Source organism: Temnothorax longispinosus, unplaced genomic scaffold, assembly GCF_030848805.1.
Source record: "Temnothorax longispinosus isolate EJ_2023e unplaced genomic scaffold, Tlon_JGU_v1 HiC_scaffold_27, whole genome shotgun sequence".
Taxonomy (NCBI): domain Eukaryota; kingdom Metazoa; phylum Arthropoda; class Insecta; order Hymenoptera; family Formicidae; genus Temnothorax; species Temnothorax longispinosus.
The window spans coordinates 35,464-49,156 of NW_027270089.1; the positions used below are offsets into that span (position 1 = coordinate 35,464).

A 13,693-nucleotide genomic window follows, 5' to 3' on the forward strand; every position below is an offset into this window, starting at 1 on the left:
TATTTTTTAACATTAATAATAAATTCAGATTTTTTTTTAAGATCGGCATCTTTGATTTCAATAAAAAAAATGCCAAAAAAAAAGAAGAAAATGTTGTCAACAAAAAAGTATAGGAAGTCCAAGATGGAGAAATCACTCCTTAGTAAGTTACAATTCATTCTGTGTGCGAACTCATGATTCGTGCCGCCCGCGCCGCCGCGGCGGGCTCCGCCGGCGGCACGGATCATGAGTTCGCACACAGAATGAATTGTAACTTACTAAGGAGTGATTTCTCCATCTTGGACTTCCTATACTTTTTTGTTGACAACATTTTCTTCTTTTTTTTGGCATTTTTTTTATTGAAATCAAAGATGCCGATCTTAAGGGGAGAATCTACTTTGATGGGTCAAAAAAATCGATTTTTTTTGCATAAATAAATAGTATAAGGTTTCAAGAATATATTCCCAAAGTATTATCGTCAAACTCGTAAAATTGACGAAACTACAGCTCTTTTTAGTGAGGCGCCCGGAGGGACGTACGCTATACTGGCTTCGCAGCGTTCTCGGTTCTATTATTGCGGGAACAAAATAATCCTATATACCCGCTAGACCTACAACTATTTTATTTGACCCTATAGTGTTTATATTTATGTGTTCGTGCTTCGAAATGTCGGCTTGTACAGACATAAAAGTAATATCATGCCTCGCAAAGGTAAAAAGAACGGTTTTCGTCACTCAAGACCACGAAAAAGATCGTTTCAAGGAAATCAGTTTACTGCCGAAACGGAAACTGCATCGACGAGTAATGCGGCTAAAAAATTGAAGACTGCGGATGATGACATTATTATAAGTCAAACTCACGGCTATCGCATTATTGAATTTTTCACTGTTTTTAGTGCTTTGACTCAAATGCTAATTTGTAAAAATTGCAAGAAAAATGTAACTTTTGGTGAAACGGGAAGTCGCGGATTAGGATTTAAAATAGCTGTTACTTGCTCATGTGGTGTTCGGAAGATCGATTCAGGCCCTTTTATTAACAGTGCCTTCGAAATTAATAGAAGAATAATATTTGTCATGGGATTGTTGGGAGTCTGCAAAGAAGGCATAAATTTGTTCTGTGGTCTCATGGATATGTGCCAAAATTTCAATTATAAAGTATATTATGCCTCTGTAGAAAACATTTATACTGCATCCAAAGGTGTCTTCCATATATTGTGCCATAAAGCCGTCAAAGAAGAAATAGAAGTAAACATGCAAAAAGGAAAACCATCGCAAAATTTGATCGTTTCCGGTGATGGAACATGGAAAAAGCGTGGTTTTTCATCTTTATTTGGTGTAACAACGCTCATAGGACAAAACACTGGAAAGATAATTGATCTCGTCGTAAAAAGCAGCCATTGCCAATCCTGTATTTTTTGGAAAAACAAAAAGGGCACTGTAGAATATTCCGAGTGGTTTGAAGATCACAAAGAAACGTGCTCCATCAACCATTCTGGATCTTTCGGAAAAATGGAAGTGGATTCAATGAAAGAGATGTTTTCCAGATCTGAAGAACAGTTTGGCGTGAGATACTGCAATTATATCGGCGATGGCGACTCTAAAACTTTTAAAGCCCTTATGGATTTACAACCCTACGGCGAGGATATAACATTGAAGAAACATGAATGTGTTGGGCACGTCGAAAAAAGAATGGGCACTCGCCTGAGAAATATAAAGAAAGCGGCAAAACTCGGAGGAAAAGGAAAGCTGACGGACACACTAATAAAAAAATTGACAAAATATTACGGATTAGCAATAAGAAGACATCCGGATTCGGTTGAAGAGATGAAAAAAGCCATCATGGCTACTTATTATCACTTATGCTCAACCGATGAAAAACCACAACACGAATACTGTCCAACGGGGTGTGAAAGTTGGTGCAAATGGCGAGTAGCAGAAGCGACTGGGAAACTAACTGAATTTGAACACCCACCTGCTTTTCACAAGGATGTTCAAGAGCAATTGTTGTCGATTTATCAAGATTTGTCCAAGGATGATCTATTGGAAAGATGCTTAGGCGGATATACGCAGAATTCAAACGAAAGTTTCAATGCAAGTCTGTGGCGTCTGGCACCAAAACATCTTCACTGCGGCGCAAAAACAATTGAAATTTCTGCATATTTTGCTACTGCGATCTTCAATGAAGGGTACTACCCTATTTTAAAAATAATGGAAGCAATGGGCATTGTGATCGGACAACATACCAAGAGATTCGTCGATTCACAGAATGACAAACGACTGCGGAGAGCAGAAATTCGTACTTGGGAAAACACGAAAGAAGCTCGAACAGCCAACAGAATGCAGAAAACTGCCCAACAGAAGTTATACGAGGAAGAGGAAGGCATATTGTATGGGCCCGGAATAGCGGATTGAACATTATTTCATTGTAAGTATCGTGAAAACATCAAGAACTTCATTTCTATATTCAAGTACGACTCTTCTGACCCGCCATTTTAAATCCGCCATTTTGAATTTTAAAAATCTGATATCAGATTCGGATTCAGCGACCTCAAAAACCTTTATACTGAAATTTGCATGCATTTTTACGTGCTTTTTTGGCTAAGAGCAAAAAAATAAACTTTAAACGCGTTTTTCTCAAAACCACTTTTTCCAACTTTGCGTACAAGATAACTCAAAAAGTAATCACTCAAATAACTTTCACCAAGCATGATTCGATTCCTTACAATTTTCTCCAGGGATTGAACCTACGTTTACATTTTATTATTTATTTATAACATTTTTATCAACAACAGAAGATCGATTTTTTGATAAAAAAAATGTCATTTTTTTTACGATTGCTGTAACTTCTTCAATTTTTCATATTTTTATTTGCAAATAGGTTCAATCCCTGCGTAATTGATTAAGCTTTAAAAAAAATTTTTATTTTTTGCTTTCAAATTACCCAGCTCGTTGCTACACTGTACGCAGCTAACCGTTGCGCTACCAACATTGCGCTACAAAATTGTCCGTCAATATAATAAAAATTAACGTAACTGAAAAAAAAAATTTTTTTTTTCTTCTTTAAGAATGCCTTTCCATATTACAAAAAAAATTAATCCAATATCACTTATAGTTTCCTTGAAAAAAATTCCCAAAAAATCATCATTTTTCAGCCGGCTAAAGTAGATTCCCCCCTTAAAGAAAAATTTGAATTTATTATTAATGTTGAAAAATATCAATTAATTAACCTTTTTTATTAATAATGCATAATATATCTCGAAAGGGTGTAAAAAATACTTGAAAAATCACTGGTCATTATTTAAAATCGGTAATGTTTACGACAAATTATCGATGTGTGAAGTTTAACATGACGGCCTCAACGCCGAAACTTTAAACCCCTGTAAGTAGACAACGCGTTGGACAAATGTCTAAAAAATTGGTGTGGATAATTATGGTCAATAGGGCAATAGATTGTGCAAATTTCAGCACAATAAAAAAAAACATTTTTTTTTGGCTGGATCACTTCGCATGGAATGCCCCGTATGTGGGTGCGAGAGGGTGCTCGGTAATTGATTATGCAATTGTAAACGATAGTGCGCAAGAGCGAGTGTTGGAATTTAGAATAGGGGACAGGGTGGACTCGGATCATTTGCCTCTGACCTTGTTACTGGAGGAAGAGGAGAATACGAGACAAATGGAGGGGTGTACTGAAGAGGAAGAAGAGGAACGGAATATGTCAAAGAAGATCATAGTTTGGAACGAAGAGGCAAGGCAATTATACAGGGAGAGGACGGAGGTATGGAATGAAACCGAGGACCAGGAAATGGAGTCGGTGGATAGGAAATGGGAGTAATTAAAAAACGGAATCCTTGGAGCCTTAGTGTATAAGGATATTAAGGTAAAGAAGAGAAGGAAAATAGGACACAAAGATTGGTGGGATAGGAGTTGTACCAGAAAGAAGAGGGAGGTGAAAAGAAAGTACAGAAGGTGGAGATGTGGAAAGGGAAGTAAGGAAGACTATTTGGAAGAAAAGAAATGTCTGAAGGGGTGGCTAGAAAGCAAAAGGATGAAGAAGAAGAATTAAGAAAACTGAAGGACGAAAAGAAAATTTGGAACTATATAAACAGTCGAAAAAAGAAAAAAGAATGGAAAGAGAATAATATTCCGAAAGAGAACTGGAGAAGTTATTTCATGGAGCTGTTAGGTGGGACCGAGATGGTAGGAAGGGAAGAGGCGTTGGAGATGCATGCCATGGGAACAGAAGAAAGAAATGAAGAACAGGTTCAAGATACAGATAGAGAGCTGCAAGAAGAGGAAATAGTGAGGGCAGTCAGGAACATGAAGCTAGGCAAAGCTGCAGGTGTCGATGGAATCCCAATGGAAGCATGGCTGTATGATGGCGTAGCGGTAAGAGAAGGTCTAATTGATCTGCTGAAGCTCATTTGGAAGGAAAGCAAAATTCCGACCGAATGGCGAACAAGCATAGTTGTCCCCCTATATAAAAGAGGGGATAAAGAGCAAACAGAGAACTACAGAGGGATCTCGCTGCTGTGCACTGTATACAAGGTATATGCCGAAATTCTAAGGAACAGATTGGAGGAAATAATGGAGAGGAAAGGGATGATACCTGACAGCCAAGCCGGCTTTAGGAAAGGAAGGTCCACGATGGATAATATATTTATCTTGAACCATATAGTGCAAAGGGAGAAGGAGAAACTGGGAAAGACAAGATTTTCGCAATGTTTGTGGATCTAAGGGCAGCATTCGACAACGTTGACAGAGACATTTTATGGAAGATAATGGAAGAAAAAGGGATGGATCGCAGTTTAATAAACAGGATAAAAAAAATCTACAAAGAGACGGAGGTGACAATAAGGACGAGGGATGGATTCACAAAGTGCTTCAAGACGAAGAAAGGTGTAAGGCAGGGCTGTGTAATGAGTCCCGCCCTGTTCAATTTATACAACGCGGACATCGATAAAGTTTTAGAAAAGCGTGGTATAGGAGGAGTGGCGCTTGGAGGAGTGAGAGTATGGTCATTAGCATACGCGGATGATATGGTTTTGGTAGCGAAAAATAGAGAGGCTTTACTAGATATGATGAGCATGTTAAAAAGATTCTTAAAAGATAGGAAGCTAGAATTAAATACAGAAAAAACTAAAGTGCTAGTATTTAATAGTAAAGGTAAAAAAAGCAGAATGACATGGAAATGGGACGAAAAAATAATAGAGGAAGTAGATAGGTTTAAATACCTGGGTTTCACGTTTAATAAGAAAGGTAATTATGTCGATCATATAAAAGAGCTGAAAAGAAAAGGAAGGATCGCTGCAAATAGGGTCTGGGGCTTAGGAGAAAGATTATGTAAAGATGATTTTAGTAGGAGATAGACGCTTTTTAAATACCTAGTGAAAAGTGTGATGGAATACGGAGCAGAGATATGGGGGTAGAGTGAAAAAAAGGAGTTGGAAAAAGTCATGTTGGATTATGTAAGATGGATATTTAGACTAGATTTTTGCACACCGAGGTATGTAATACTAAGGGAACTAGGATTAGAGAAACTTAAAATCTGTTGGGGTATAAGAGCCATGAGGTTCGAGAAAAGAAGCAGAGGGAAAAAAGATGGAAGTTTAGTAAAGGCATGTTGGGATGAAAAGGACACAAGGGATAAAAAGAAAAAGGATTTATATAATTTGGAAAGGGAAAGGTTTTATAATAGCAATGGTTGGAGCTCTAAAGCAATAAAAGAATTAAATAATGAAGGTAAAAATACTGAAGGCTTAGTAAGAATAAGGGAACAGGATATTCAAGGGCAAATAATAAACAATAAAATAGTAGAGGCAAGGTATAATACAAGGTACAAAGATATAGAGGTGACAAACAAAACGCCGAGTTATTTATTAAAAGCGAACTTGGATAAAGTGAAAACAGGAGACGAGATTAGAGCGATGGTAAAATTAAGGTGCGGTAATTTTGAGGACGCAAATAAATACTGGCTTGACGAAGAAGATACGAAGTGTAGATTCTGTAAGTCAGGTAGGGACAATTTAGAGCATTATATAAGCGAGTGCAAGATCACAAGTATGTGGTTTGAGAATTTAGGTAGGAATAACGGAGAACGATTAGAGAATATATGCGATGACAAATTTAGAATGGAAAAAGGAAAGGTGCTAAATAGATTATGGAAAAGGAGAGAGGAATGCTACAAAAAAGATAACGATTGTAAATAATGTAAATCATAATGTATTGCGGCTTGTTTGTAAAGAAGAATGTTGTTTGATGCGTGGATGGATGTGTGAGTTAAGTGGAATTGTAAACCAAGTCCTTTCTTGGCGTATAGCTGAAATAAAGACATATATATTATTATTTGCTCCCCTAATTCTCCATCGTTTGTATAATCCTTTACATACTTTATCTTCTTTTCAATATCGTTATCCACATATACCGTTATAATCCTCCACGTTCCCTCCTTTGTCTTTGCTATTCTTTCTACAATTCCTTCCTCTTCCCTCTCTTCCGTACCGGTTGCCGCCATTTCTTTCCTAACGCCTGTTATTATCCCTCCTCTTGCTCTTTCTTTCTTTTTTTCTTTTGTCGCTGGTTGACATTTCCACACATATTTATCTGATAACATTTTTTTAACTTTACACCAATCTTCTTGCTCTACCCATGTTTCTAGCATAGCTATTATATCCCAGCTTTCAATCTCTTTCCAGAATTCATCATGTTTCCTCTTTAATCCAGCTATATTCCAAAAGCCTATGTTTATTGTGCTCTTTTTTTCTCCGTATTGCTTACTCTTTTCTTGACCTCCTCCTCACATCTCCCCTCCTCATCTCCCGTTCTTCTTCCCTATCTTTCTTCCTTTCCTATTACTTCCGAAAGACACTGAATCCTCTCCTCCAATTTTCCTTTACTTTCGTTCCACTTCATTTCTTTATTATCCACCCATATCTTCTGATATCCAGTCGTGGTTTTCTTTCCTGCTTCTCTTTCCTCCTTTGCTATTCTTCTTATTTCTTTTTGTATTTGTCTTTCCGTTTTAGTTAGATCGTCGTCCAGGTATAATTCATATTTTTTTCCCAACTCTTTTCTTTTTGTCATTATTCCTTTTTTATCTTCCCAGCTTTTACATTTTATCATTGGCATCTTATTATTTTCATATCCTATTTCCTGTACTTCCTCAATGGCCGCTTTTATCTTCTTCACTTCGTTTATCATTTTCTCTACCTTTTCTTTCCTTTCTATCTCGTTTTCTTCCGCCGCGCCGTCCCTTTCACAATTATATTATTTCTCCTTCTTCTTCTCTCCGTCATTTCCATATTTTTTTCCATCTCCTTCATTTTTTCCATTAAATTTCTTCCCTCGCCTCTCTCTGCTCCGCTCAACGCCTTTTCCATTTTCTCCTCTACATTTTTTATTCTTTCCTCTTACGATTTTCTTTGTTGCTCCCATATTTCTTCTCTCTTCTTGACTTCCTCTCTCAACTCTTTTATTCTGTCACTGTCCGCCTTTCCTGCTTTCGCTCCTTTTCCTGCCACCCTAACCTGCACGTCTGTTGACTTTCTTTACCTTATTAATTAATAATTTCTTATTTCCTACTATTGACTTACCGTATCTCTCCTTAACCTCCTGCTTCCACTCTTTCTTACTCCTTACCCTTCTCCTTTTTCTCCCTACTCTATCTGCCATTTTCAACCGTCCAACTTCCACTTGATTCACAACGTCCGCTCTCTTCAACCGTCCACGCAGAAGTCATATGGACCCATATATAATTTTATATAAAGCACCAAATTTTATATATAATTATGCCCTTCTTTCCGACCGCATCCTGTGGACGGATGAAGCGATCTTCACACCAAATGGCGTGTTTAACTCCCATAATTTTTTATTATGGAGAGGTGAAAATCCGCACGCCATTTGCCAAAGCGCCTGTTTCAATATCGCTGGTCGATAAACGTTTGGGCAGGAATAAAGGCGAACCGAATTGTAAGTAGTAAGTTTATGAGTTAAGAAATTTCGTCTTTGTCTCCCTCGCAGTTTTTTGAAATCACACTCTTTCTATGATTTTCAGATCGGTCTCTATATTCTCCCGCCACGCTTAACCGGGGAAATTTACGCACGGTTTTTGGAAAATGAGTTGCCCGGTCTTCTCGAAGACGTTCCCCTTCGCAAACGGGAAGAGCTCATTTTCCAACACGATGGGGCTCCTGCGCATTTTTCGCGACAGGCGCGAAATGTTTTAGACGCGCGATATCCGGACAGATGGATGGGTCGAGGTGGCCCAATCATTTGGCCGGCGCGGTTGCCGGATCTTAACGTGCTCGACTATTTCGTTTGGGGTTACATCAAAGATTTAGTCGAACACAGGCGTGGTAGTACAGAGGCTGAGGTACGAGAAGAAATTCTCGCAACTTCCGATAGCATCACGCCGGAAATGGCGCAACGCGCAATATTAATCGAAGGGCCGAACTATGTATACGAGAACGAGGAAGGCACTTCGAACAGTTCTTGCATTAAAATATGAGAATATTTTAATGCAAAGTTGATTAGACTTACAGGGGATACCACTTGAAAAAAAATGCGCCATGCTATCTACCGCAAGGTGATGTGGAAATGATAGCGCTCTATCATTTCTCTTGCCACAGAAAGAAAAAATAATTATTTTTTGGCTCGCGATCTTATATCGCGATTGCTATCATATACGCACAATTCACACGCAAAAAATATCATTCTAGTGCCGATTAGAAAATTGATTACTCCGTTTTAGTTCTCTTCTTTTAAGTAACTGTTATCTTCACAAAGAATATTTTTTTGATAATAATCTTAAAATACACTCATCACTCTCTTTTACTTAAAACAAATAAAATTTTGAATTCTAATTGTTTAATTCTTTAATTAAGAATATAAAATTAAAACAAAAATTTGATTTGCTTTTTATTTTGACTTTTCTTTGATAAAATATTATAATGTTCTTTAAAGGATGTTAGAGATTTAATTCTACTGCCTTCTTTCATTGTAACTATTTCTCACTAGACGTTTCTTATTGGCTCAGATGGCGTCTCAGTAGAGCCGTACGCGGTTCACTTACACATTCATTCATTGCTATTCGTTCGTTAAGTTCAGTTAGAGACAGCCGCCCTTTTTGATATATATGTTACGGGCAAAGTCAGCATGGTGTGCAGTGTCGGCATTGCCCGGGCAATGTCAGCATTGCACAACGCGACTGGGCAAAGTAGTTTATTAGCGGACATTGCCCGGTTTGATGTGGGCAAAGTTAACACTGCCCATCCAGCAATGGCAATGTCAGCAACGATTATCACATTGCGGACTTTGCTCGGTTTCAAGTGGGCAATGTCGACAATGCTAAATCTCCGAGGGCTAAGCTGCGCTAAATAAGGGTAATTCTTCAGTTTAGCTACCTCAGCACAGAAATCGATGCAATTAGGCTTAATCGACGCGTTTTTGCATGAAACGAACGAATCTGGCAGAAAAAAGTGTCGCTCTGCCCCGCGACGCGAGATATTAATCGTCAAAGTTGAACCGACGACATGTAACAACATTGAACGTGCCCTGCGGCCATATGCGCATGCTCAGTGGTCGCACGCGCATGTAAAACTGCGCCAATTTTAAATGAATCAATCGTGCAGAATAACCAAGCATCTCGATTCAAGCAGTTAGGTCTCACGCTGGGAGTTTCATTAGTTTAATTATGCGTGGGAAGCACACACACACACACACACACACGGGGGGGTGCGAGGGAGGGGCCTTCGGCCCCCCCCTCCCCCGCACCCACCCCGTCGGTAGGCAGCGGCGTGGACCTCGCTTTACAACATAAAGTACATGCTAAGTTGTAAAACGAAATTATAAAGTACATGCATGGGGGAGGGTGCAGGGAAGAAAAGCCTTTCTGTTCACGTGCGCTCACGCATGTAAGCCCCCTTGCACCCCTCCATGCATGTGCTTTATAATTTCGCTTTACAACTTAGCATGTACTTTATGTTGTAAAGCGAGGTCCACGCTGCCTACCGACGGGGTGGGTGCGAGGAAGGGGGGGGCCGAAGGCCCCCCCCTCGCACTCCCCCGTGTGTGTGTGTGTGTGCTTCCCACGCATAATTAAACTAATGAAACTCCCAGCGTGAGACCTAACTGCTTGAATCGAGATGCTTGGTTATTCTGCACGATGTAACTGTTTAATGATTTTCGTTAAAGCAGGGCACACACACGTGTGTATGCCCTGCTTTAACAAAAATCACAACTTAAGCCTAATTGCATCGATTTCTGTGCTGAGGTAGCTAAACTGAAGAATTACCATACATTTAGCGCAGCTTAGCCCACGGAGATTTAGCATTGTCGACATTGCCCACTTTGAACCGAGCAAAGTCCGCAATGTGATAATCGTTGCTGACATTGCCATCGCTGGATGGGCAGTGTTAACTTTGCCCACATCAAACCGGGCAATGTCCGCTAATAAACTACTTTGCCCAGTCGCGTTGTGCAATGCTGACATTGCCCGGGCAATGTCGACACTGCACACCATGCTGACTTTGCCCGTAACATATATATATATATATATATATATATATATATAACATACATTTTCTGTTCACCACGCTATTGTGTGTCGTAAATAAAGAAGCACCATTGTACGTTCTGTGTCCGATTATTATCCAACAGGTTATGGGCCCAGGACACCCAGAATATTGAGACACTGCTAATTATTGTAGAATACGAACGTACTTAGATTGCAAATTGCAGATAGCGAACCTAACCTTGAGACGGTGCGTACATATCGAAAGCCATGTCACACAACTTTATTAATTCTACTCGCCTGGAGTTGCTTTCCAGAGATAATTACGACACGTGGAGAATTCAGGCGGAGGCCTCGTTAGTAAAGAACGATATATGGGGATACGTCTCAGGAGAAAAACCGAAACCAGCGGTTTCAACAGACCCGGCTACACGAGCGGCTTCGCAAGCACACGATTCATGGATTACCGAAGATCGTAAGGCCAAATCAGATCTCATCCTGTCGATTAATCCATCGGAGCTCAAGCAAATACGTGGTTGCGAGACATCCAAAGACGTCTGGGATAAATTAGAATCTATCTACGCATCCAAAGGACCCGCGCGTAAGGCAACCCTTCTAAAACGTCTCATGTTACACAAAATGCCAGAGGGTGGCGACGTAAAAGATCATCTAAACGATCTTCTTGACGCAGTCGATAAGCTACAAGCGATGAACGTTGAAATAAATGGTGACATGCTTGCAATTATTATATTATATAGCCTCCCTAACAGCTTCGACACATTCAGATGTGCAATAGAGTCACGCGATGATTTGCCCGATGCCGAGACATTAAAAATCAAGATAATTGAAGAAAGCGAGGCACGAAAACAAAAATCGCTCGACGATGGATCTGGTGCCTTGTTTGTAAAGCATCAGGGTAAGCAACAACCTAGCGTCTCTAAAAATAAGCCGGTGAATAGCAATGCCAATAAAAATACATCATCGCCCACACATGCACGGATAAGATGCAATTATTGCAAGAAACTCGGACATAAGGCTGCGAATTGCTTCTCGAAGAAGACCAACACGGATAAAAAATCAAGCCATGCGACCGAGACAACGCTTTTAGTAAATAATAATAAGGTATCGACGAAATGGTGTCTGGACAGCGGCTGCACTTCGCACTTGTGCGGCGACAAGGGACTCTTCGTGAACACTACAAATATTTCTAGTGGACTAAAACTTGCAAACAACTCTACTACTAAGATTGAGGCAATGGGAGATATCAAAATCACAGCCGCGGTTGATGACGAGGAGATGAACATAAGATTGAAGGATACACTGTACGTTCCTGACTTGAGAACCAATCTTCTGTCTGTGGCCAAAATAGTCGACAACCAGCACCAAGTTCTCTTCACCAAGGATTGTGCCATCGTTCAGGATCTTCAAGGTAACGCAAAAATGATAGCCAAACGCGTAAACAATTTGTTTTATCTTCAGGAAGGTTCCACTACTGAAGCGTGCGTGGCAGTTAAGGATGAACGATCACAAATTATGACGTGGCACGAACGACTAGGGCACCTCAACGCAAATGACGTGAATTTGATGTGGAAATCTCAAGCGGTTAATGGCATAAAACTCAACGTTGGTTCATCGATGACTGATTGTAAAATATGCGCTGCAGAAAAATTGTCAAGTTCCCCATTTCCGGTTAGAAATCAGAGAGCTTCAGGTGCACTCGACATTATACACACTGACGTATGTGGACCGATGCGAACGGAGTCACAGGGCGGTGCACGCTATTTTGTCACTTTTATAGACGACCATACCCGCTGGTGTGAGGTATACTTCATGCGAAACAAAGAAGAGGTCACTGAAAAGTTCGAGGAATTTAAGAAGCTAGCCGAAAATCAAACTGGACGAAAAATCAAGGCAATCCAATCAGATAATGGCAAGGAGTATTGCAACTCTACTCTGGACAAATTGTTTAAGGAACACGGAATTCGTCGCCGACTGACAGTAGCTTACACACCTGAGCAAAATAGTGTTGCTGAACGAAGAAATCGAACTCTAGTCGAGGCAGCAGGATGCATGATGATTCAATCAGGACTTTCACCTTCTTTTTGGGCCGAAGCGATTGCAACTGCAAATTATATTAGGAATCGCTGTATTACAAAAAGTCTTCATTCTGGAACCCCATTCGAAAAATGGACCGGCAGACGCCCGAACATTAGTCATCTGCGGGCATTTGGATGCAAGGGGTTCATTCTGGACAAGTCTCCAAACAAAGGAAAGTTTGATGTCCGTGGCTTAGAAGGCATCTTCGTTGGATACTCTGAGGTATCAAAAGCTTACAGAGTGTGGAGCCCAAAGGACAGAAAAATCCACATCTCTAGGGATGTTAAATTCTTCAACGAATTTAACGTGAAGGAATCGTGTGAAGACATAATCACCGAGGAAACGAAGAATGGTCGATTTAAGGTCGTGGATGATCTAATAACATTCGAGGGGCAAGGTGAAGCGGCAGTCGGACCCAACAACGACCCAATGGCCATACAATCCGGAAACGACCAAACCATTGAAGACAACGACCAGGTTGACGCAGAAGATAAAAATAGTACAGTAACGCCCGCTAGACGAGGACCAGGAAGGCCGAAGGGAGCGACGAATAGAAAACCTGACCCTCCAAGCAAGGAATACGATCTGAGAAGCAGACAACGAGGAGTGCCAGCACCTATAATTGTCGAATCATCATCTGACGATGACATCGAGTGGCAAGATTCTATGTACGCTTTATTTGCAAGTAAAATTTTCATCTCTGAGGCTACTACAGATCCAGATGCTGCGGAGTGGAAAGACGCTATTTACGATGAAGTTAAAAGTCTCGTGGCTAATGATACATGGGAATTAGTGGAGAGACCTAAGGATGGTAATGTCGTCGATTGCAGAACGATTCTGAGAAACAAGTACGGAGCAGATGAAAAGTTAGAGAGAAGAAAGGCCAGAGTTGTCGCGAAAGGGTTCTCTCAACGCCCTGGGCTCGATTTTCAAGACACTTTCGCTCCTGTAGCCAGACTCGGATCGCTCAGGCTGTTAGTCGCTTTATCAGTTGAGCTCGGAATGTCAATATCACAGTTGGACATTACTGCAGCGTACCTACACGACGACATGGACACCGTAGTTTACATGGAACCACCAAAGCATCTAGAGGAAATGCTAGAAAAGATCA

The 13,693-nt window shown here is 40.3% G+C and overlaps 1 protein-coding gene and 1 pseudogene across 1 annotated transcript; both read left to right on the plus strand.

Moving 5' to 3' along the window:
• Positions 1-365: 365 nt before the first annotated feature.
• Positions 366-2,653, plus strand: LOC139824132 (uncharacterized). Its single transcript, XM_071796626.1, has one exon. The coding sequence runs from the start codon at positions 678-680 to the stop codon at positions 2,388-2,390; it is 1,713 nt and encodes a 570-aa protein (XP_071652727.1). The 5' UTR covers positions 366-677; the 3' UTR covers positions 2,391-2,653.
• A 2,889-nt stretch (positions 2,654-5,542) lies between these two features.
• Positions 5,543-8,474, plus strand: LOC139824102 (uncharacterized; annotated as a pseudogene).
• Positions 8,475-13,693: the final 5,219 nt, after the last annotated feature.